Here is a 24,332-nt window from a genome sequence, read left to right on the forward strand (position 1 = left end):
AGCTGATTACAACTATCAGTTTATTTGAAAAATAAATAGTTAATTAATAGCTACTAGCTGAAAATAAAAAAAAAAATGGATTACTTTGAAAGAAGATATTAATGTGGAGTCCTTTCAAAAAAAAAAAAAAATTGGTCAGAGTGATGACTAATGAAAAGTAGGACAACTAACAAATTAGATATGAAGGGAAGATAGGTGATAATAAGAAATACTGTGCAACTATGACAATATGAGTGATATTGAAGAAGGGTATAGATGTCCCTACAAGAAGACTAAATAAAACTGTATCCTATGATCTAAAAAGCAAACTGCTAATATGAGAAGTCAGTATATTGTTTGGAAATTTCTCTCAATTAAGGCATGTAATTTAGGGTGCAATTCAAGATTAAACCAAATGAAGCATATAGAGTTAGGGCTAAATGTAAGGAAATAGGAATGTTCTTAGCTATTGCTTGCATGCTAAAAGGAAATATCAAGAACTTTATTGTGAAGACACACACATTTCATAACTAAGTGTTTAAGAGATAGAACAATTTCTTTATTAATAGTAAGATTATGAGAGCTAGAGGAATTAGTGAGGACTAATTTGAGAAAGCATGCTGGGAAGACCACTTGTAAAGGGTAAAAGATAAAGATAAAAGTTTTGGAGAAACCCATGGATGATTACAAAAGGTTGTTCATCAAGTTTCATGAGATTAACATATCTAATATTGGGGCACACTTTCAAAAAAATTGATATTTGCTTGGTTGGTTGGAAGTTTAAAAAAGAAAAATTTAATATTTTTGCTTTAATTCTTGTAAGCTTGGTTGGATATAAAATATAGAAAATCATTGAGCTCGATCTATGTTCCTCGAAAGAAGTATGGGTTGACTAGTTGCTTGTTGTTATGCACAATAATGAAAATGGTTAAATCTTTTGTTGCTAGTTAATGGTGGGCTTAAAAAAAAAAAAAGAAAAAAGACATGGTAGTAAATTTCTCAAACTATTGAAATGGTATTGAGTTTAGAATATGGTTAAGGTTGATGGATGTAACTGGCATATAATAAAAGTTGAGTCCAGATTGTACGTTTATTTACAAATTTAAAATTTATATACTTTACATGGAATATAAGTGAATTTAATATTTTATATAATTAAATTTATATTGAAATAGTTATAATTAAATTAAATTCTACAAAAATAGATCGAAATTTTTAAATGAATTCCATATTAGTTTATCGGTAAATTTCATAATACTGCAATATTTCTTTCAATTTTATTACTTTTATTTTATAATTTTTAGAATAAAATTATATTTTTAATGATTTTTAACTAAATATAGCCATACATCTGAAGTATTTAGGCCAAAAGAATATAGGCAGGCGAAAAGAAGAAAGGAATTTTGAAAGGACTGTTGGCTACAGCTGAGGTAAAATAGGTTGAAAATACTGCAGTTGTAAGTAATATAATAGTCGAAGACTTATTATGTAGCAACAACAAAAATATTGATACGTGGCATATTTTAATTCAATGGTACAATGTGATGTTTGTGAGAACAATACATATATGAAGATTTCAATTCATAAGTTTTAGTTATTAGGCATAACCTCAATATCTAAGAAGATTAGCATAATTGAGGTTTCACAAAAAGAAAAAAGAAAGATTGCTAATTAATGGTTTTTCCTTTTATCATTTTATTCATTAATAATTTATATTGCTAGTTCAAAAACGATTCTGACTAGAAAATAGTATTTTAATTATCATATTTAATATTGTATTACCACCAAATTAGTTTTCTAACCGGATCAAGATTATAATTATAGAAAATATTATATTAATATTATATTTGATTAATAAATTAATTTATTAATTATATAATAGTTTTTATCTTAAAATTTATGATATCACTTATTTATAGTATCAATTTATATAATACTAAAAATTATAAATATTTTTTAAAATATTTTTATATTACTACGCTAATAAGATTTTAAATATATAAGGATTGTACAATGCACATAAAAATGACTATTATATATTATATTTTAAGATATAAAAGTTGTTTGATATATGTTACTATATTTTGACATACATTATTTTTGTTTTGACTTGTATAATTATTTTTGATATATGGAACTCAAACTTATATTTTTATTTTTTCTATTAATTTATTAACTAAAAAATCAATTCTCTAATCAAATAATGACTTTAATTTTAGAAAATAGCATTTTAATTATATTTTTGACATTATATTAACAATAAATCAATTTCTTAATTAGCCAATGATTTCAATTCTAAAAAAAAATGTCCTAAATTATATTTTTAATATTTTTATTAATTAAAAGTTAGTTTTTTAATTATACAATAATTTTAATCCTAAATAATAAAGTAATATTAATTATATTTATAGTATTAATTTATATAATACTAAAAATTAATTAATAAATATTTTTGAAGTTATTTGTATATTATTTAACCCATATTTTTTAAACCAATAAAATCTTAAAATACTAAATGAATTTAAGAAGGACATATATAAATATTTAACTTATTAAATTTTTAGAATATTATAAATAATTATAAAATATTAAAATATTTTGTTAAATTTAATCTATAAACTCAATTTATATTATTATTTATAATAATAATAATAATTACAATGACCTTGCAATTTGCAGTTAAGGATCTATTTGGTTCATCTAATAAATGAAGCCGATAGCTGATAATTGACAGCGAATAATTGGAAACATATAGCTGATTAATTTAAATTTAAATTATAATATATTTTATTTTATTCAAGTAAAAGGTATAAAAGTAGTTAATTAAAATAAGAATAATGTTTCATAAATTATTTATTAATAAATAACTAATTCCAGCGGGATTGCACAAACCAATTACTATAAGAAAATTTGTCAAGAATTAGAAAAACACAGCAGCAACATGCCTAAAAGAACAAACTTTTTTTATATATATATTTTGACTAAAAGTAAGAAGACTAGCATTGATAAAGTAAAAATGAGGAATAGTTTAAAAGGAATAATTTAAAATTAATAAAGATGGTAATTAATAAAAATATAATTTTTTTATTCAGTTATTGTTTGAGTTTGATTCAGCAATCATGCAGCTAATATTAAAATCTTTCTAAATTAAACATCCTAAATGATTAATTATTTTCTAATTTTTATTTAAGATAGCATTTATTTTCTGCCATTTCAAAAAGGCAAAAAAATAAAAAATAAAAAAACTAGAACGCCAGAAAAACAATAAAACTCAAATCTACTATTTAATGCTTTTTCAGTTTTGATGCTAACAAATGAAAACATAATTCAAATTTATGATTCGCTAACCAAACAATGGTGGGTAATTGTCAAAGATCTCGAGACTAATTAAAACTAATATAGTACTACTAAAAAATTAAAAAATAACTACAATATATTTTTAAAAAATTTAAACTTTTCAGTTTTATATTTTGAATATTTTCATTTTAATTTATTTCATTAAACTCTTATATTATTATATTTATTTGTATAAAAGATTTAATGGTCTTTAATTAAACTAAAAGATAAAAATTTAAAAATTTAATAAAATAAATTAAATATTATGAAATATGTATACATTATTTTAATAAATAAAATTAAAAATAAAAATGTAAGAGTTTAATAAAGTGAATTAGAAATTTAAAAATTTAATAAAATAAAATAGAACAATCTAAAATTTGTTTGTTTATAGAATTTTTTTATCTTTAACTAAAAAATAATTATTTTTATTTTATAAAAGATTATAAAATTTATAAAACATGTTTATTTTATAAATTTTTTATTTTATATTTAGGTAATTTTTTGAATATAAGGAATAGATTTGAAATGAATAAAATGAAAACTCATTTTTTATTTAAAAATAAATAGTTTTTATAAAAAAATATAAAATATATATTAAACCTATTATTATATTTTTCTTAAAGTTTAGTTATAATTTAAAAATGTTAGAATAATTTTTATTTTTCTAGAAAATAAAATAAATAAATATAAAATTTTATTTTTATTTTTATTAATTTTATTTTATTTTTTTAGAAAGCCGACATAATTTTTTTAGTAATGAGTTTTGGAAAAAAGAAAAAGAAGAAGAGAAGAATGACCGTCATTTTCAATTTCAATTTTTGACGTTTTATCTAACGGAAAACGGTTTCCGGAAGACGACGACAAGAAGGAAGAAACGGCTGGTGGTGGATAAATTGGATATATATAATATAGATATTAGCAGAATTAAATAAAGTACCCTAATAATGCGCGTTAAAGGCACGCACTTAAACACAAGCGTGAAGGAGACAAACATCATCTTTTTCCCAAAAGCAGCGTCTATCTGCGCGTGTACATGTGTATTTGCTATAGCAACACACTCCTATGTACCACTACTACGATAGTACCCCTCCTCCATACACGCTTCTAGCAATTAAAGCTTCCCCTCTTTCTCTTTCTCTCTCTCTGTCTGCTTCAACTAAACTTTCCCACTCCTAATCAAACCCTTTTCTTTTTCTCTTTCTGCTTCATTTCCACTTTTCTTGACTCTGTTTAGCCAACAAGCTTTGCCCTCTAACTTCCTTCTTCTTATTGTTATTATTACACATTACACAGCCAGAAAGAAAAAAGAAAAGAAAAGTGGATATGTGTATTGCGTGCAACGCTTTTTTAGATCTTTAACCGCATTTTATGGATCTATAACCCTACACACGCGCATTATTTTACTCTTCTCTTTCTTTTTTTGTTTCTCTCTCCTAGGGTTTCAGTGTTTCCTTTTCTAATTTTTAACTGCTTTAGTTATGCTGCTGCTGCAGCAATTTCTCAATGTGACTGATACTACTGCACAATGCGATGATGGAGAGGTTCGCCGGAACCCTAAGGACAACTTCCGGTGGATCTTCGACGTGTCTGTTCTTTGTTTTTGACGTTGGTCTTTGTGGATTTTGGTTTGACTTGAAGAGAGCGAGAGAGAGAGAAGATGCTTCCATACTTTGCTCTCTTCCTTCTTTGCTTGCCTGCCTTTCTTTTTACATCTTTAGGTAACTTCAATTTTCGCATTTTGCTGTTTGTTCTTTTTTAAGAATTGTAGTAAATAATCGTCTAATTTCCTGCATTTGAAGAGTTAATATTAGAGGTTGACTTGAAGTAACTGCTGTTTATAACTGATATTGCTCCTTATCTAGTTGTTTTTTGGCTGTGCAGAACTTAGCTTACAAATATTGGAAGATTTTAGTGTCATATTTTCAACTATGATAAACTTTAGAAAATGTCAATAAGTTGCCCGCTTAATGAGTCTATTTGCAGTTGTCTTGAGTGCAATTGTGCTTAATTCTGTGTAATCCGAAAGAACATTGTGGAACAATCTACTAAATGCATCTATGAGTAATGACATGATGAACAATATTAAGGGATGGGCTTGAGCGTGATACATATGGAAATGAAAATTTATATTATTGAACAAGTAGGTATAGAGAGATAGCGGTTAATCATGGAAGTGTGTATGCCTCTGAAGGAATTAATCATTTTACTTTCATAAGAATTTGAAGGGCCATAAAATTGCAGCTTCCCATGCTTTCATAAAAAACAAGAATAACATGGCTTGTAATGTCATTTTATTGCCTTTTCCCCTAATTTTGAAATGATCAAAAGTGACTTCCTCTTTTAATAACTTCGGTTGTTTTCTTATCATGAGTTGTCATTTCTGTATTATGTATGACCACAGCTCTATCTATGTATGACCTGTACCACTTTTTCTAAACTGCCCAGAAGTATTCTTCACGAGATTCTTGTAATTTTTCTTTATCAAGAAAAGCTGATGCTATTCTCCACATTTTACAGGACATCCTTTACTGCATATGCGGTTCTCTCTTTTGCAGCCAGATTGGCAATTATCTATGAAAGGAATTTTAGCTGAAAAAGGTAAGGTTGCAAATTTTGCAGATTAGTGTAAATGAAAGAAGAAATATATTTTCTTTGTTGTCTTTGGTAGGTGATTTTCTTGGTTTAATTTTGATTTAATGAATACAGATTTATAGGCTAGTGATAAGTGTTAATATTAATCCTTAGGAGCTTGCTCTATGTGGCTCCAATGTGTTCTTGGTTATCATATGATATATAGTTATGCAACAACCATTCTAGAGGAGAGATTGATGATGGTTAAGAAATGCCATCAAGTTTCAATCTAATTTGTGGAATAACAGTGCTTATGCATGCTTTGACAAAGATTAATATCTCTTTATAGCCATTCCATCTGAAATATTTTCTCCACCTCTTCATTTTGGGGTGTCTTTAAGTGTTATTCTTTCTAGAAAATTGCAAATTTTCCTCTCTATGCAATTTTATATGCAGAGAGTTAGGCCTAGCTTAGTTTTCTCAAGTGAATAAGCCATAAACCAAACCTTAGTGGTGAAGTAGAGGGGCTCAAGCTTTACAACTGGGTGCTGCTTGATTGGTGGCTCTGTTGCTAATCAGTAAATGGAATGTCTTTTGCAGATGTTAGGTCTTAACTTCTCTTATAAGATATTGTCTAGAGCATAAGGAGGCTTGGAAAAACTTTTCTTGCAACAATGTATCCACTATATTCCCCTTGGAGTAGGACTGATCATTCTTTTCCAAAAAGTGAGGTTTTTCTTCCTTTGAACTGGAAACTGAATAATGTTAGATCTTGGATATCTTGTAAAAATGCTGATCAGCATTCTGTGACTACCATTTTTAGGGGAATGGTATGAATACATAGGCATAAGAAAAATATTAAACTAAAGATGCAGTTAAGGTCTTCTCTTGATTAATAGATCCTAGAAAACAAGAAAGGTTAAATAGGAGTCTTAGTTAGCTACCTTATCCTAGTACACTGACTCTGATTCTAGTGATAAAAGCTAACAGAACAGATCATACATTTTTAAGCATACTAAAATTTGTCTTTCTTATATAAGAATAGTTGTTGAAATAATTGAGTCATAAAGAGGCATTTCTTATTAATGTTGAGGGATTAGATGAATTTTTAAAATCTCCTCCATTTTCCCTTCTTGTCCATTTGACTGAAGGCTGATTCATGAATCTTTCTCTCTCTCTGGGATAATATGAATATTCTCAAGTCAAGAGGAGTGGATGTTTGGTAAGCCCTTCTCTATTTTGAGATCTGCTGGCTCCTTTTTGTTAGTAGTATATGCTTGTTTGGCATTGAGGTTGAATCATCTTTAAATTTCTTTGCAGCTATGTTGAAATTGTTATGATTATAACGTGTACCTAAAAAGCCTTCTGTATTTGCTTTATAACCAGCATATCAGAATACTGCTTTAAATAACAATAGCTAAAACAACAATGCCAGAGAAACTTAATATGCATATTTGTGCAGAAAGAATTATTAAGTCAATATTCTCTAAGTACTAGCCTTATTTGCCTGTCTGTCTGTTTTTTTTTTTTTTCCTTTTCATTACATCCACAGTATAGTAGTTCCCAATAAATAACAATTACGAGGTTGGTCCATTGCTAACAACAGGAATGGTTTCAATGAGTGTACCATTTGCTCAATCACAGCCACCTCGTATGCATGCGGTCAAGCCTTCCTTTGGTCCTTCCTCGGCACCTGCACTCTCTCCTGCTCATCAAGGTATTATGATCATAGTTGCAGCATGATGCCATAATGTTGTTGCTGGAGTTTGCTAATAATACCCCTTCTATTGCAGCATCTGCTTCCAGTCCTCGCACTGCCCCCTCACCAAGACGCCATGGTCATCATCACCATCGTCGCCGTGTGAAGCCTATTATTATTGCTCCATCCCCTTCAGAAGACCAAGGTACTCTTTGGATGTCAAGCTCAGTTATAAATCTCTATCAGATACTTATGACTTCATAATAATGTCAAAAGAATCTTTGGCAGGCTGTGATCAAGTTTGCATTGAGCCACTTACAGCAACTCCATTTGGTTCACCTTGTGGCTGTGTTTTTCCTATGAAAGTCAGGCTTCTTTTAGATGTGGCTCCTTATGCTATTTTTCCTGTAATGAATCAGCTGGAGATTGAGGTTGCAGCTGGCACATATTTGGAACAAAGTCAAGTGAAAATAATGGGTGCCAGTGCTGATAGTCAAAATCAAGGGAAAACAGTAGTGGATATTAACTTGGTTCCACTGGGAGAGAAATTTGATAATACCACTGCAATACTGACATACGATAGATTTTGGCATAAAAAGGTGCCTCTAAATGATACTCTTTTTGGTGATTATGAAGTGGTAGCCATTAGTTATCCAGGTAATAACCTCATTCTCTCTCCAGTCTTGCTTGATTTAACATCATATTGCTGGTAATGATTATAATTTGAGAGTATCAGGGATTCCTTCTTCACCACCATACCCAGATTACATGGGGAGTGGTCCAAGTGGAAGTGCTGGAAATCTCCCCATCACTGCAAATTTCGTGGGGAAAAGCCAGAAAATGAACTTTAGAACCATTGCGATAATTGCTTTATCAGCATTTGTAGTCTTACTGGTTTTCATTGGAGCGGTCTTCATTTTCATAAGATGGAGAAAGTTTGGAAGGCCATCAAGTGCTGTTGGTCCTGGATTTACATCTTCCATAAACAAAAGACCTGGTACGTCCTTTTATTCTCAGTCTTTTACAGTTCCATGTTGTTACAGATTGGTAGAGTGAAATGCTTTTGCTCCTCTATATCATCCATTATTTGTCAGTCCTGTTTGAAGCAAAGTACTTCCTGTAATATTGGATTGGCTTCCATCATTTGCAATATGAAATATGTAAATTTCTTTAAAAATTATCTTTAATCTGAATTCAGATTAGGTGAATATCATCAAATGGTTGCCTTAATGCCTTATAATTTGTTCTCTCGGATAGCTTCTTATGTTGCCTGTATGAAGAATGCCACTGGGGAAGATAATAAAAACATGTGGCAGTATTGTTTTGTTTCGTGAAGATCCCTTTGAGACTGGAACATGCTGTTCCAGTAGATATTGTTCTTTGGATTCTTTGTTTTTTGTATGATATCTCAGAGCTGTGTGCTGGTTAAATGATGTTCTCTGAAAAACTATTATTAACATGGAACAAATCATTTGACCAAGTTCATTACGTTTTGGGTCTTCACATGTAATGTAGGCATTGGGTCTTTCCTATCAAGTAGTATTGCAAGCTCAACTTCGATGTCACTCATGTCAACCATGGCTACATGTATGCTCTCTGTTAAAACATTTCCATACGCTGAGCTTGAGAAAGCAACAGAAAAGTTCAGTTCAAAGAGGATCTTGGGTGAAGGGGGGTTTGGACGTGTTTATCGTGGAACAATGGAAGATGGAGCTGAAGTTGCAGTTAAACTACTTACACGAGACAATCAGAATGGAGACCGTGAATTTATTGCAGAAGTTGAGATGTTAAGCCGATTGCATCACCGCAATCTTGTGAAATTGATTGGTATTTGCATAGAAGGACGGACACGGTGCTTGGTCTATGAACTTGTTCACAATGGCAGTGTTGAATCCCACTTGCATGGTATGTTTCTTCAGCTACTTTGAAACATCAGTTGGCTGATGGCTCCATGTTCATTTTATCATTTTGACCTGAATCTTCTGTGATTATCTTTTCCTTAGAACAAGCTTACTGTAAACATAAATCTCATGTGATCCCCCTTAATTGGTGTTTCAGGCTTGGACAAGAGTAAAGGACCCCTTGACTGGGATTCCAGGTTGAAAATTGCCCTTGGAGCAGCTAGGGGATTGGCCTATCTTCATGAAGATTCTAATCCTCGAGTAATTCATCGAGATTTTAAGGCTAGTAATGTTTTGCTTGAAGATGACTTCACTCCCAAGGTCTCTGATTTTGGCCTGGCAAGGGAAGCAACTGAAGGAAGTCATCATATTTCTACAAGGGTCATGGGAACTTTTGGGTAAGTGAACTTGTATCTAATTATGCGAGACTTCTTTCTTAGAAGACCTTATTTATTATGAAATCTTTGTTTAGATAGTTCATATCTATATTTATTTTCTTCTCAAGTTTAATGTTTGTTACTACCTGTTGATTTTTTAATTCACTGTGAAACGGCACAAGATCTTGACAACATAATTGCTCTTGTTTGAAATTTTACCCTTTGCAGGTATGTTGCCCCTGAATATGCAATGACAGGGCATCTGCTTGTCAAGAGTGATGTTTATAGTTATGGGGTTGTGTTGCTTGAGCTTCTATCTGGAAGAAAACCTGTGGACATGTCCCAACCTCAGGGACAGGAAAATTTAGTAACTTGGGCGCGGCCGTTGCTGACCACTAGAGAAGGACTGGAGCAACTGGTGGATCCTTCCTTGGAAGGAACTTATGACTTTGATGACATGGCAAAGGTGGCAGCCATTGCTTCAATGTGTGTTCATCCAGAGGTGACCAACAGACCTTTTATGGGTGAAGTGGTTCAGGCTTTAAAGCTGATTTACAATGACATGGATGAAACTTGCGGAGATTACTGTAGTCAAAAGGAGTCATCTGCTCTAGAATCGGACTTTAAAGGTGATCTAGCTCCTTCTGATAGTAGTTGGTGGAATGCCGGTGGGCTGTCCCCTGTATTAACTTATGGGCAGGCCTCTTCTTTCATCACAATGGAGTATAGTTCAGGTCCACTTCAAGAGATGGAAAACAGGCCGTTTTCAGCGTCAAGTTTGGGGGGAGATCAGTTGAATTTAGCTATTAGGCAGGGGAATAGATCAGGGCCCTTGAGAACAGTACGAAGTAAACCGTCATTTTATAGATCAAGAGGGAGCATGAGTGAGCATGGAGGACTCCTTTCGAGGCGAAACTGGAATGACGGATATTGGGCATGACATGATGTTTGTTCTCGAGTGCGGTGGTCTCCCAAGTGTACAGATCCGAATGTCTTTGATTGATGTAGTTTTAGGCGTTTGGGAATTTTAAATGTTTGATGAGACCTTTGCTTCTGATTTAAAAAGAAAAAAGGGGGAAGAAAATCTTGATTCATTGTTTTACACAAAAGATGGAGATTGTATTATATATCTGTTCTTAATTGTTTCTCAAGATCCGCTACTGTATCAAACTTGCAGCAACTTTTTGGCACGCCGTTTATTCATCTGGAAATCAAGTCTACTCGTCGGCAATTACTACCTTTTAGAAGTGCAATAAATTCTTTTACTAATACTTTTAGATCCACTTTTTCCTCTCTCTCTCTCTTCGACGTGTATTTATCACTTGCTATCTACTGTGCACACATATTAGTATTAATATATATATATATATGATATTTAATTATTAATTTTATCTAAAAAATAGATAAATCTAATTTAATATTCTGAATCAAAGGATTTCACTTTATTAAAAAATTATTATTCTTATTCTAATTCCACCAACTGGAACAAGGTGAAAGAGGAGCGGTGATGTAAAGCTTGAGACTTGAATGACGTGGCAGTAAAAGTGAATTAAGGACTAATACATTTGACCTTGCTCTTTTGGTTTTGAGCATTATATCTCTCTCCGTTAAGCTCAACAAACGCTGACCACTCCTTATCCCAAACACTCAAACATAACATATCACGTCCGCATGCCATTGTAAAACCAAGCAGCTTTTGTAAGAGTGGTAGCTACCAGTACCAATCACCCGCTGCCTTCCATTACCCACTCAACTGACCGCTTTTAAGGACAAACAACAAAAAAAATGCTATTCTCACACCCCACACTTTCCAGTGTCATTTCTCTCAATCTTAACTTTCTCTCTTCTTCTTCTTTGCGTCGTCAACGGTTAAGCAGCGACTGCCGTACCAGGTCCACCAAGTCTCCTTCCTTCTAATGTACGCTTTTCTCTTTGTACACACTCTGTTTTCTCTATATAACTTTATTCAATTGCTAATTAGAGAAATCTCAGGATCAAAATGTCGTTGGATTCTCTCCCTCCTCCACCAGACAACGGTGTCGTCGTGAGTGACTCAGTTTCACCTTATTTGTGTTTTTTTTTCTTATACGAATATTATATAAGGAGTTGAATTGGTGTATATGAAAAATTGGTGCCGCGAGCAGCTAGGTATTGGAGGAGCTTCAGTGGATTTCTTGGCAGCAGTGGCTGCTTATCCTAAGCCTGATGACAAGATCAGAAGCACAAGCTTGAAGGTCTTCTTCTTCTTCTTCCTTTTCTTTTGCTATGTTATTTGTTCACGACGGTGTCGTTTTTAAGGACATGCGTTCATGTTTATTGTGTTTCGTTCAGGTTCAAGGAGGTGGAAATGCTGGGAATGCTATGACATGTGCTGCCCGTTTGGGTTTAAGTCCTAGAATTATTTCTAAGGTTTTACTTCTTTTATACTGTTCACAGACTATTAGAAATTTAGTCTAGTTTTAAACTTGACTCCGGCTTTCTTATTTTTATTAACTGATTTTGATGTACTGCAAAAATTGAATAGATTGCTGATGACAGTCAAGGCCGAAGTGTTTTGGAGGAATTTGAGTCTGATGGTGTCGACACTTCTTTTCTTGTGGTCAGTTCCAATTAATTGTAACAAATGAATTTTCATGATCATGCTCTTGTTATTTATTATGTGAAAGTTCAACTACTTAGCATGTAAACGAGAGAATCCTATGTTCTTCTTCCTCTTCCTTTTTGTTTTGTCAATTTTTTTTTTGAAAGAAGAGAACAGGAGACTAGTTTTTGTGTCAGAAGTCAATGTCATGGTTGATTTTTATTATTTTTATAGGTTGTTTGTACTGTCATAACTAAGGAGAATGTTCCTACGTCTCCTTGTTCAGACTGCATAATGATTCTATATTAATTGAAATCTCTTGTATTTTGTTGTTATCTTCCATTATGGATTATAATGGAGAGGGTAATTTTTAGTTTTTTCTCCACGCTTGACCAAAGATTGTCCTGTTTTGTTTAACCGTGGTGGTATCTTATGGATGGCCAAGCTGGATCTTTCTTTTCTATCTTTTATTGTATTGATAATTGGATGTTTGCCTTATTTTACCTTGGCAACTTCCCTATGAAACTGCTTTTATTTTATTGTCATTCTCTATTTGCATTTTGGTTGGTACATGATAAGTACCATTTAGTTTCTTGTGTCTAGCATTGTTTCTTAACTATTTCTGTTCTGTTTCCAGGTCTCCAAGGGTGGTAATTCGCCATTTACTTATGTTATTGTTGACAGCCAAACGTGAGCACCCTTGCCTAATATGTTCTCTCTGTACTTCTGATGCTGACTTTTCTCTTAATGTAATTAATTTGTACAATGGCATTTTAGGTGAACTTTAAAAATTGTTTACATAATTACTTTGTCCAACGTCTGTACACCAAGTAAGTTTGTTTATTCATTTTTGTTACTTAAAGACTTAAAAGGGAAAGAAGAAAAATAACTATTGAATTTTAGTAGGAGTTATAGTAAAGGGTTAAAGGCATTTGAATGTTGATTCAGCTATTAGATGAGTTCTACATCAAGTCATTTTATAGTTTTGTAAGAACAGTAGAAGCTGATAATGTTATTCACCAATTCTGGGAAGGAATGTTTAAGGAAGGTTGAGGTTGGCTTGGAATCCCAAATCTGTTTCCTGAAAAGGATTCTATTGAGAGCAAAATGAGGGATGGTCATACAGAAGACCTTATATGTTAATAATCACCACCCTTTTATTTTGTGATTTCTATGATGCTTCTCCAATGGTTAAAAATAGTAGTGTTTATGATGAATTTATCTTTAGAGCTCTATTTGATTGTAATTTATATCTATCTTTTGTCCTCTGGAAACTCTAATTTTGGGCAGCCTATTCTCTTCAAGCTTTTGTGATGCATTGAGATTTAGAGTGTTTTTCTATAAGTCCTGGTATCATTGTTCCAGTGTAGCCATTAAATCTTGGCTGGCTGAATGCAGCAGTCCCCATGACAGTGCATTATGATTTGATTGACGATATGATGTTTTTTAATATGCCAAGTTTGTAAAATGTCATTGGATGAGTGCTCCTCTATATGTATATATATATATATATCGTAGCCTAAATGCTGATTATTATATGTGAATTTTTTTAGGAAAACTCGCACTTGTATTCATACTCCAGGAGAACCTCCCATGACACCAGATGATTTGTCCCAGTCTAGTTTGTTATCTGCATTGGATGGAGCAAGTGTTGTCTATTCTGATGGAAGGTTGCCTGAATCTGCTCTACTTGTTGCACAAGAGGTAATAGTTATTGTTCTTTTTTTTTTTCTTTGGTGCTTAGTTTCTAATCAGTTGTTTGTAGGTTTCTATGTTACAGTTATTTATAGAATTGAGCTTCCTTTGGAGTCTGATTATGTGGGTATAATTCCTCTTGTTTGACTAGTGTGAACTGTAAATGCCTCGTATTGATGGCATGCGGATGCCACTTGCCTTTTCAATGTGTGGACACGAGTAAACATTTAGCTATGTTCCTTTACAGCCTTAAGAGGCTTCTTCAAATAAGTAATTTCATTTTCTTTACAATCTTCAAGTTCTTTTGCAGTAATTTGACATTTCAAGCATGTGGTTCAGAGGGTCCATGTGGTCGGAGAAAATAATTAAGCATGACCCTAAAAATTCACTCATTTACTGTGTTTGGGTTATAGGGTTAAGCATTCACCAAGTTCTTTCTATATCGCAAAAGCCAAAATTAGAGCAATTCACAAATATAATTTCCCATTATTGCATGGTTGTGACTCTTATTTTCATTTGGGGGAGCAACGTAATCTTTACTTTTTCAGCATCAACTATTGGGAAGTAACCACAACTCATTTGACATTTTCAGTGCAGGCAACTCGCAGCAATATACCTATTTTGATTGATGCAGAAAGGAAAAGGGAGGGCTTGGATGATCTTCTGAAATTGGCTAGTTATGCAGTATGCTCAGCAAAATTTCCACAGGCAAGGATATTATTATTTGATGGCATTGACAATTGACGCTCTTTACAAGGATTAGTTGAGAAATTAGTGCAGCACAGTTCAAATCTTACTTCCTCCTCCAACAGAATAAATAAATAAATATAACTGGCATATCCTGAGCATTTCTCTACCTTTCTTTTTGACAAGGCGATTTGTGATATTTTAGTTCTTTTTCTGTAACCCCTAGAACCATGATTCTTGACAGGGATTTTGAAAGTCGATACTCAATTTGAACTAATTCCTCACCAGCCAAGTATTTCTATTCTTTTCCATGTGCTTCAGTCAAACTGCTTTTCTCTTTTAATTAGGGTCTAGCTATTTTCCCTGTTCATTATTACTGTGGTTATTTGGAATCTGTTTTACTACTATTTAACTTAGTACACTTGATCCATATTAAGAACAGATTCAACTGTTTCACTTTTGGCTGCTTCTTTCCTTCTTTCAAACTCTGAATTTTGATGAGATTTTGTGAGGGTTCAATTTATTCTCAATCTACCTACAATTTGTATCTGTTTGCTGCTTCAGAAAGCTAGCTTCTCAAATAATCTTCTTCTTCTGCTTCAGAAAGCTAGCTTCTCAAATAACCAAGATTCTTTTTGCTAATTTGGCAGGCATGGACAGAGGCACCTTCTGTTCCACATGCACTTGTTTCTATGCTTTTGAGGTTGCCAAACATTAAATTTGTGATTGTGACCTTGGGTGAGGATGGATGCATAATGCTTGAGAGAAGCATAAATGGTGAGTGTATCATAATTCACAAAATTCTGAGGACCGGATGCCTTCAGGCTCAGCTGCTCTCAGAGTCCTCCTTTGAAACTTAATTATTGTATTTGCTTCTGGAACTTTCTGTTTAAATTATTATCTTTTTTCTGCTAGAGTCTCCTGCATCGGAGGAAATAGACATAGATAATTTATTGGAGTTACTGAAGCAGAGAAAGGATGATTCAGTTGTCATGCCGACATGTTTCTCATCGGTAATTTACTTCCAAATGATCTCAATATTGACTCTTTGTTCTATGGCAACAGCCAAAACTGATGCACAGCATGAACTCAATTTCTCATCATGAGAGAAAAGGAAGCATATATTGACCTCATATATGGTGCATATTGCTAGCCCACCTTTTGTACTAAGACAAGAGAGTCAGCTGCTCTTATTGATCCACATTTGGCAGTGCTTAAAGTGCTTCCATTATCAATATATTGAATTTAAATAATTGATCTTTATGATTCTCTAATCTCAACTATCAAGTACAGGAAGGTGTAGTTATTTAGAGGCATTACAGCCACATTTAAGCTGTGCCATTCAATACAAAAATGATTAAGTTGGTGGTCATTTTCCAGAGATGGAACTATTTTGTTGAGTAGCAATTAATGATAATTTTACATGTATTTCCTTCAGAAATATTAATTTGACTATTTCAGGCTAATGTCAAATCTGAGGTATTTAGCCTTACAGATGTTTAACTTAGCCCAAACAGACTTCAGGTCAATTCTGCGCTGATTGGACAAGCTGAAATGGCCACATAACTATTTGAGCGTTAGTTGGGCCACTGAAAGGCACTGAATAGTTGTGTATTTTTTTTGGCTTTTTTAAAGCAGGTGATTTGCTTATATTTCTGATCAGATTTTTTTTGCATTTGATTGAGATTAATCTAATTTTGTATCTCCTCCTATCAGTCATTGGCAAAGCTAAGAGCAAATGGGATAGGAACAGTGAATGGGAGGTTGTTTGTAGGAACAGCTGAGAAGATACCTCCAGCAGAACTTATTGATACAACTGGTGCTGGAGATGCCTTTATTGGAGCAGTCCTTTATGGTATGTGTTACAATTGTATGTGATGGAATATGCATGTGTTTATGGGTGGGAGGGTGCTCGTGCATGCACTTGTTCTCTTCTTCCTCTTTCTTAAATTGTTATTTCCCATATATCATGGTTTATAGATGCCCTGTAAAATTTTGTTTGTTCATATTGATTTTAGAGGACCAAAATGTATTTCTGTTGCCAATGTCAGATTCTGGAGTTCGTCACTAGATTTTGAAGACCACCTGTTCTGTCCAGCCTCTGATAGGACTCCATGTTCATAATGTCCCAAGTGTCCAGGATTTTATAATTTGCTCAAATGAATCGGTGTGATATTTATGGTTAGAGAAGCTATTACCACATAAAAGTTCACAATCCAATTCACCTGCTAAGTTGCTCCCCCTGCCACCCACGCCTGAAACAATGAATTAATATCTACAAGTTCTCAGTACTATGTCCATCATTTTCAGAGTTTATTTTTTCCCCTTTCAATGCACGAGGTTCCAGCATTTTTTCTGCTGCTCATTGATGCACCTATTTATGATGTGTCCTGAAAGGTTTGGAACTCATTTTCTTAATGGTTTTCTTCTAGCTATCTGCGCCAGCATGCCGCCAGAGAAAATGTTGCCATTTGCTGCTCAAGTGGTAAGCACATTTCCCCTTAAGACGCAGATAATTTTCCTAAATACGCCCAACTCCTCTCTGCCCTTTCTCTTCCCTCAAAATCTTCTCTAAAGTGGATTAAAAAAGTTATTTTATGACCTTTATGATGTGGAGCTGATTGCAGGCAGCTGCTAGCTGCAGAGCCTTGGGAGCTCGAACTGGCCTTCCACACCGCGCAGATCCACGCTTGGCTCCTTTTTTACATTAAGGAGTACTCTTAACTGCATAATATCAGTACGACATTTTCCACCAGACTCCTTTTCTTAGATGAACCAGTTAATTCATTACAAGTGGTGTGCCAAATTCCAAATTTTCCATCTTAATGCTTCCATGGTGATGCAGTGTGGAAGAATGAAATGAAGCGAAAGTTATTGAAAATACAAGAAAAATAAAAAGAATAGTATTGTGCCATTGTAGGACGTCTCATGCAGGGAAACTTCGGACACTATTATCTTTTTCTCCTGCACTATACTGTAGCGTTATATTTTATTAATGTACTTTGTGTAATTATTAATACATGGTTTACCAAATTAATGAGCAGATAAATGGACAAAAAAAATATTGCATAAAAACAAATGCAAACTTAGGTAATTTTTGTTTTGAGAGTTTTTGGTGAGGAATTTTGCAGGATTCACAAGTTAAATTATTTATTTATATTATAAATATTTTTTAACCTAATGATTTGTTAAAATTCATTGTTTAATGTAGCTTTTTTTTTTCCTTATAATTAAATGTATTAAATATCTTTTTAATCCAAATGAACTGTTAAACAGTGTTTGATTGAAATCTATAAAACTTATGAAATATATTTTACGAATTTAAAACTTATATATTTTAAATAAAGTGAAAGTTGATTTAGTATTTTATATAATTAAATTTATATAGAATTTGTTATGGTTAAATTAAATTCTAATAAAATAGGTAGAATTTCTAGGTAAATTTCATATTAATTTGTCAATACGTCTCATAATAATAAATATTTTATTTTATTTTATTTTTTATAGTTTTCAACCAACCATAGCGTAAGTATAAAATAGAATAGAACACTTTTTAATTGATTAAAAAACGAAATAGAGAGTATTACTTTTTTGACAAAATTGATAAATTTTATCTTATTAAACATACCATATGCTTCTTACATAATTAAATCTAACCGACTCTTTAATGGAGGTAGGTTTTATTTTAGGCTGGAAGCACAAAAATTCAATCACCTATGCACTAAATAATTTATTACCAATACATATTTAAAATATTAATTTACTTTTGGCAAAATAATAGTCCAGATTTAAATTGTTTTAACCATTAATGATGTATACTCCAATGTACGTTTGCACTAGGCTATTGGATTGATAGATCGATCCAATAAAGAAATGGAGCAAAAGTCATTGAAGGAAAAATAATACCACTGTAGGACGTCTTCTGCAGAGAGACTTCTGACACTAATATCTTTTCTTCTGTACTACATTGTAAGCAAAAGATAAAAGCATTATTCCCTCTTAACAAAAAATAAAAAAGATAAAGCAGCACATTTATTGAAGGGTATTTTCCATGTGTAGTTGTTTAATTAATGGTTGACCAAATCAAACGAGCAGATATATGGACAAAGATAATAATGGAAAACAAAAGTACACTTGAGGTTGAGGTAGACCTGAAGTCACTGTAGGGTTTGCTATTTTTAAATCTTTTTTTTCTTGTAATAAATGAATTTTTATTTTTATAGAGGGTGTAAGAGAAGGATTACATTATCCCTCTATTATATAATTCATGACTTGTTAGCTCTTTAATAAATAAAAAATTAAAAAAATACAATTGAGAATTATATTTGGAAGATGCATTGGCTCTTGAGAGTATATAAAGATTTTCAATGCAAATCTCTATTTTTGCTAGGATTAGTATGTAATAAGATAATGATATGACGTTATGTAGGTAAAAGAAATTTGAACAAAGGATAAAATATCTCATGAATTTTTAGTTTATGGCCAAATAAGTCTAATTTCAACTATTTTAATGAATAAACTCATAATCTCTATTTAGAAATCAAATAGATCCAAGTTTCGACTAAAAGTAATGAAATTTATGGCAATAGTGTTAATAATAATGTGGCAAAATCGACGGTGATAGTAAAATAAGGGTAACGATTGTTAATTTTAATTTTTTAAATAAAATAAAATAAAAATTAATATATAAAATGTAAAAGTTCAAAATCTATTTTAAGTAATAAAAGTTAATATTTGTTTAGATTTTATTTTATTTTATTAATTTAAATAAGGATTATGATATATATGTTTGTATTTTTTTAAAACCTGAATCTATTTAGTTCTTAAATAGAAGTTATAGAGCTATTATTAAAATAGTTGAAATTAGACTTATTTGATACTCAGCTATAAATTTTGGATAATATTTGGCTATTAATCTGAAAAAATTTAGGTTAAGAAATGCCACCAAAATGTAGCCTTGGTGTCTGAATGTTCCATTTATCACAAGCAAGCAATAGTTCATTGTAATCTTAAATTATAAAAGTTTACTGTAATTTGCACTTATAATTAAATGAATAGGCCAGTAGATAAATGACCACATACATAGACAAAAATAAAGGATGCTTAACATGCATACAAATAGCCTACTTGGAGACATTACAAGACAACTAAGGCAAGGCACATAAAAGAGAAACTAAAACCTAAAAGCCCTTTCCACTATCTTCAAATGCTAAAATCTAATTAAACCCCTACACATAACAAAAGCCAATCTAGTTCTCCCTACAAAAGAATCTACAGCAAACTATCAGCTTTAGCAGGCAACCTTCTAAAGAAGTTTAAAGCCCTGCAGGGCAACTTGTTCCTGAACCTTGGTGGCCTCAGCATATACAGGCCCCATAAAGCAACAACAACTCTGATAGGCACAGCATAGCATCCAACAGCAGCAAATAAACACATTATCACAAACAAGAATGTTGCTCTTGGATCTCTCCAACTTAACAATGCTTGGACACGTTCTCCTTGTGTAGCCATATCACCAACCACTGTCTGAATCCTCCCTGCCACACTCCTTAGCCTATCATACCTCATTCTCACCATCTCAGCACTCCGACTCGTCGGAAACGAATCAAATTCCTCATCTAGTTCATCAGGATATACACTTTGAGCATGAGAAAGTCTTGTATCCATGTGGGGTGGGTGGCGTGGGCGTGACCGATATCGCCAGAGCCCCACAATCGCCATGTGAAGCAATGTGGCAGGGATAATGAGCTCAGGCATAGCAACTAGCAAGAGGAAAATTAAAAGAAACAAGGTTGAGTACACTGGTTTGTGCCAATTGCGTATTGACTCTAGCCACCTGCCTATGGCCATAATAGCAGAGAGCACATTTATAAGTCTAGCAAAATTAGCCTTGCTTCTTCTCATGCTCCACATATGAGAATCATGATCAAGCATGTACTCCACCACTTCTCGCCCAAGCGGTGGCTCTGATCGGCTAAGCCTTGATGCCACCACATTCATAGCCTGATACCGCAGGATCTCCAATTGGTTCACACTCAATGGTTGCACATAGTGCATCTTTGGCAGCAATGGCAGTGTGTACATATGAAACATGTTCCCCATATTAGCGCAAGAAAACCTTACTGCTAAATGAAGTTCGCCCATCTTCTTGACTCCAGTAGGATGCAGCATGAGTAGCGGATAAGAGTGAGTGTAGACCCTGTCAGTTTCCAGAGTTGATAATCTGATTCTAACTTTCCCTATTCGAGAATCACGGGCAGCACTGGCATGGTTAACGGCGATCTTGTCCACAAGACAATTATCAAACACTCCGATTGTGATTACTGTGCAGGGATCAAACACTTCCCAAGTATACTGCTCATTCCATTTTGGCGATAAGCTATCGACAACAGTTCGGGTTCTCACCCATTTCTGACCATACTTGGCAACACAATAAGCATCTGCAGATTCTCTTTTCCCTTCCTTGAGCTTCGTTGGCATAAGTCCTGATGCACCCAAAATCCCCATCTCGAGCACACCAATGTGAGGCTTCCATAACTGTTTAGCAGTCGGTTTAACATCACTGCTATACATTGTGGCCTCATCAAGCACATGGTAACCCCCATCAAGAGACATCCTGAGGTGAATTCTGGACCCAAATCTTGTAATAATTTTTGACTCAACTGCACTGCCGAAATGATTATCAAGATTGAACCACCTAGAAACAACTTGCTTGTCGTCATGACGCCTCTCAATTACAGTCATTGGAAGCAAAACTCTGCCTACAGCCTCTTCTCTTCCTGGTCCAATACGGTCTTCAACAGAAACCACCAAGCAATCCTCAAATGGCTCTGCAACTACAAACAACAAATCTTCATTCCAATAAGGATTGGACATGCTCCTGGTGGGATTAGGCCCAGCAATTTTAGTCCTCAAAACCTGGTTCCCCACTAAGACTTTGGCGAAAAGCTCAGGAAACCTCATCATAGCAGACCCTTTATCCCCAGGAACAATATCTTGTGCTTCAATAACAGATACCCTCAAATACCAAAGCTTAGGTGACAGATAAACTTTGGATTTGATGGAGCACAGTCCATCAAAATGCACATTTGCAGTCTTTGAATGCCACGCTTCTGCAAATGCTTCATCAGCTTGGGTCCCAAACCATATGGAAACCATGACTTCGCCACCTTTAGATTTATCCCCTTTCTTGTCTTCCATTCTATACCATTGAGGTGCTAATTGGCTGTCAGGTGGCACTCTTCTTGGAACCTCGTTCAAATCAAACCAAACACGGCCCAAGAAATCATCTTTATTACCTTCTTTGACAAAAATCTCCACCATTGATGACTGTATACAATCTTTAGAGAATGCAAAAACTTGGCCCCATTCCATATTGCTTGAACCAACCTTCTTTGTAATCCCTCTATAGTTCCCTAACTTCACCTCAACAACTATTTCACCACCACCGAACAACATAATCTCTTTAGCCTTAACAATCCTAATATAAAGATACTGCATTTGCTCAACAAGATCATAAGTTGCACTATTTTTATCTTTATTTAAAGGACCACCGCCAAGGTGTGGACTCGTTTCTTTGAGAGAGAACTCACTAGAACCGTTTACACCAACACCAACACCACCACCTCCCCCACCAACACCACCACCACCACCAGACCCAAAAACAACAGTACCAGGAGCAGTAGTAATAACAATAGGTTTCATCATCTCACCTTGGTGTGGCTCCACAGGCTTCGCATGGTTTTGGCTTTGCTGTTGTGTTTGCTTCTTGTTGTTATTTTCTTGAATCAGCTGCTGTTGTTGCTTCACTATAGCTGGAATCTGCTGCTGCTGCTGCTGCTGTTGCTGTTGCTGCAACTTCTTGTTTTTCTTTAAAGAAACAGACCCAGAAGAACCAGAAACAACAACTCCATTACCAAAACCAACATTTTCTTTAACCTCTTCTCTTGAAGAAACATAAAGTTTCAAAGTTATCTCACCTCTAATATGAGAAAACAAACTCCTTTTATCCAAAGTATGCAACTGAGGCATTTCTTCACCTTCCTTAGCAATACAAGAGCCTGAAATCCTAACCTTACCCAGAAAGTTTTTACTATTACTAGACCTCCTTTCATTAAACACATTAACATCAATACTTCTGTAAGGAAGATCTGCAACGTCTTTAATATTAAAAACAAGCTTCTCATTCCAAATGGGGTTTAATTCTTTATACATAACTTGGGTTCTTAGTTTCTGATTCTCAAACTCTACTTCTACAAATGGCGATGATGACCCTTCTCCATCTTTTGGCATTAAGTTATGTGCTCCCACCACCTCTACCACCAGCTTGTCTTTGCTGGGTGCAGTGACCTCCATAGCTAAACAAAGTATAAAGATCTTTAATTTTTGCAGAGAAAGAGTAAGAAAGAAAGACAAGTATTGAGAGAAGATGAACTGATAAAAGATAGAGACAGAAACAAATTGGGAGGCTCAAAAAAATTGTGGTGAATCAGAAGAGCGTGCAGCAGAGTTATTCTGTGTATATTGTGACAGTTTTCGAGAGAAGAAAAAAAAGAAGAAAAGCCAAAAGAATCTGCACAAGTGTTTAATGGCGAGGGTGTAATGGACGCACCAATAATGGTAGAGTAAAGAGTGGTTCGTACAGAGTGGATAAAGTGGGACCCGTTCAAACATTCTTAACGTTAAGCTTCCTTGTATAACGAGGTGGTTGGTCAACGGATATCTCTTTTCAGATTTATCCATTAAAAGAATATGTTAATAAATAAATAAATTACGACAAATATCATTCTAATTCCTAAATTAAAGAGCCATGAAAATTAAACCTGGCGGGCAGTGTGAGACAGAAGCATCGCGTGCTCAACAAAAATAGGTCAGTCAGGCAGCAGAAGAAAGAATCCCCATATCATATCTTCTTTTTTCTTTCATTTTCAACTGAGAAAAACAACCGACTCTACTGTACATCCGTTTCTCTCGATATCCCATGTTTTCTTTCTTTTCTTTTTCTCTTTTGTTTTAGAAACAGGAAAATATTTTCGTGAGAAAGAAAAAATAAAAAGACATATTTCTAGGGCATTGCGGATTTCTCTGGTTCTTTTTTCTGGTTTTCTTCTGGGCGAATGTTTTGTTTTTGTCTCTTCGACGCGTGGTACAGGGTCCCATGTCACATAGTCCACCACCACCTTAGTTACATTACATAAACATTGAGATTGAGTTGTTGCCCTCATCAAATATTAAATCCCTGTGCTGTCCTGTCACTGCTCAGTTCTCTTGCAGGGTCCCCACCTCCCACCCAGCTTTCCCTGCTTATTTCTTTATTATCCAGCTGAACCGAGATTTGTTAATTGTTGTTTTTTAATACCATATGCAAAAATTTGCTTTATTTTAAAAAAATTTAAAATGTGAAATTTATTTAAAAAATTCTTTTATTTTTTAAAATTTAATTTAGTTATAATTAATTTCTAACGATTTTAATAATATAAAATTTTAAATTAATTTTTATTTCA

General features: G+C 33.6%; 3 protein-coding genes across 9 annotated transcripts; 2 read left to right on the forward strand and 1 right to left on the reverse strand.

Moving 5' to 3' along the window:
- Window positions 1-4,395: 4,395 nt before the first annotated feature.
- LOC8276125 (receptor-like serine/threonine-protein kinase ALE2) lies at window positions 4,396-11,137 on the forward strand. Its single transcript, XM_002533579.4, has 9 exons — window positions 4,396-5,036; window positions 5,836-5,916; window positions 7,496-7,606; window positions 7,683-7,793; window positions 7,877-8,245; window positions 8,325-8,585; window positions 9,104-9,493; window positions 9,647-9,887; window positions 10,095-11,137. The coding sequence occupies exons 1-9, from the start codon at window positions 4,976-4,978 to the stop codon at window positions 10,804-10,806; spliced, it is 2,337 nt and encodes a 778-aa protein (XP_002533625.3). The 5' UTR covers window positions 4,396-4,975; the 3' UTR covers window positions 10,807-11,137.
- Window positions 11,138-11,453: 316 nt separating this feature from the next.
- On the forward strand, window positions 11,454-17,904 carry LOC8276124 (ribokinase). Of its 7 annotated transcripts, none has more exons than XM_048376646.1 (13): window positions 11,456-11,758; window positions 11,859-11,910; window positions 12,011-12,100; window positions 12,198-12,275; window positions 12,391-12,465; window positions 13,085-13,137; window positions 14,001-14,151; window positions 14,740-14,850; window positions 15,480-15,606; window positions 15,745-15,842; window positions 16,546-16,684; window positions 17,262-17,314; window positions 17,447-17,904. In XM_048376646.1, exons 1-13 carry the CDS (start codon window positions 11,652-11,654, stop codon window positions 17,465-17,467), a joined length of 1,155 nt encoding a protein of 384 aa, XP_048232603.1. In that variant the 5' UTR covers window positions 11,456-11,651; the 3' UTR covers window positions 17,468-17,904. The 7 variants fall into 7 exon arrangements, 4 of the variants coding, with proteins under 4 accessions (XP_048232603.1, XP_015583509.1, XP_048232604.1 ...); XM_015728023.3 differs by having other exon boundaries at window positions 11,460-11,758; window positions 17,457-17,904; XM_048376647.1 differs by having other exon boundaries at window positions 11,461-11,758; window positions 11,848-11,910; window positions 17,457-17,904.
- Window positions 17,905-19,838: 1,934 nt separating this feature from the next.
- Window positions 19,839-23,977, reverse strand: LOC8276132 (FT-interacting protein 3). The gene is made up of 2 exons (XM_025159851.2): window positions 23,652-23,977; window positions 19,839-23,186 (listed from the first exon to the last, which is right to left on the reverse strand). The coding sequence occupies exon 2, from the start codon at window positions 23,182-23,184 to the stop codon at window positions 20,101-20,103; it is 3,084 nt and encodes a 1,027-aa protein (XP_025015619.2). The 5' UTR covers window positions 23,185-23,186; window positions 23,652-23,977; the 3' UTR covers window positions 19,839-20,100.
- Between the last annotated feature and the right edge of the window lie 355 nt (window positions 23,978-24,332).

Source organism: Ricinus communis, chromosome 7 (assembly GCF_019578655.1).
Source record: "Ricinus communis isolate WT05 ecotype wild-type chromosome 7, ASM1957865v1, whole genome shotgun sequence".
In the NCBI taxonomy this organism is placed as follows: domain Eukaryota; kingdom Viridiplantae; phylum Streptophyta; class Magnoliopsida; order Malpighiales; family Euphorbiaceae; genus Ricinus; species Ricinus communis.

What these genes read in the sequence shown, in the direction of transcription:
- LOC8276124 (XM_015728023.3), top strand. Translation starts at nt 11,652, where the DNA reads ATGCTATTCTCACACCCCACACTTTCCAGTGTCATTTCTCTCAATCTT. An exon ending in CTCTACTTGTTGCACAAGAG is followed by an intron (nt 14,152 to 14,739) that starts GTAATAGTTATT and finishes TTTTCAGTGCAG; the next exon opens with GCAACTCGCAGCAATATACC. An exon ending in TATTGGAGCAGTCCTTTATG is followed by an intron (nt 16,685 to 17,261) that starts GTATGTGTTACA and finishes GTTTTCTTCTAG; the next exon opens with CTATCTGCGCCAGCATGCCG.
- LOC8276132 (XM_025159851.2), bottom strand. Translation starts at nt 23,184, where the DNA reads ATGGAGGTCACTGCACCCAGCAAAGACAAGCTGGTGGTAGAGGTGGTG.
- LOC8276125 (XM_002533579.4), top strand. Translation starts at nt 4,976, where the DNA reads ATGCTTCCATACTTTGCTCTCTTCCTTCTTTGCTTGCCTGCCTTTCTT. An exon ending in ATCCCCTTCAGAAGACCAAG is followed by an intron (nt 7,794 to 7,876) that starts GTACTCTTTGGA and finishes AATCTTTGGCAG; the next exon opens with GCTGTGATCAAGTTTGCATT. An exon ending in TTCCATAAACAAAAGACCTG is followed by an intron (nt 8,586 to 9,103) that starts GTACGTCCTTTT and finishes CATGTAATGTAG; the next exon opens with GCATTGGGTCTTTCCTATCA.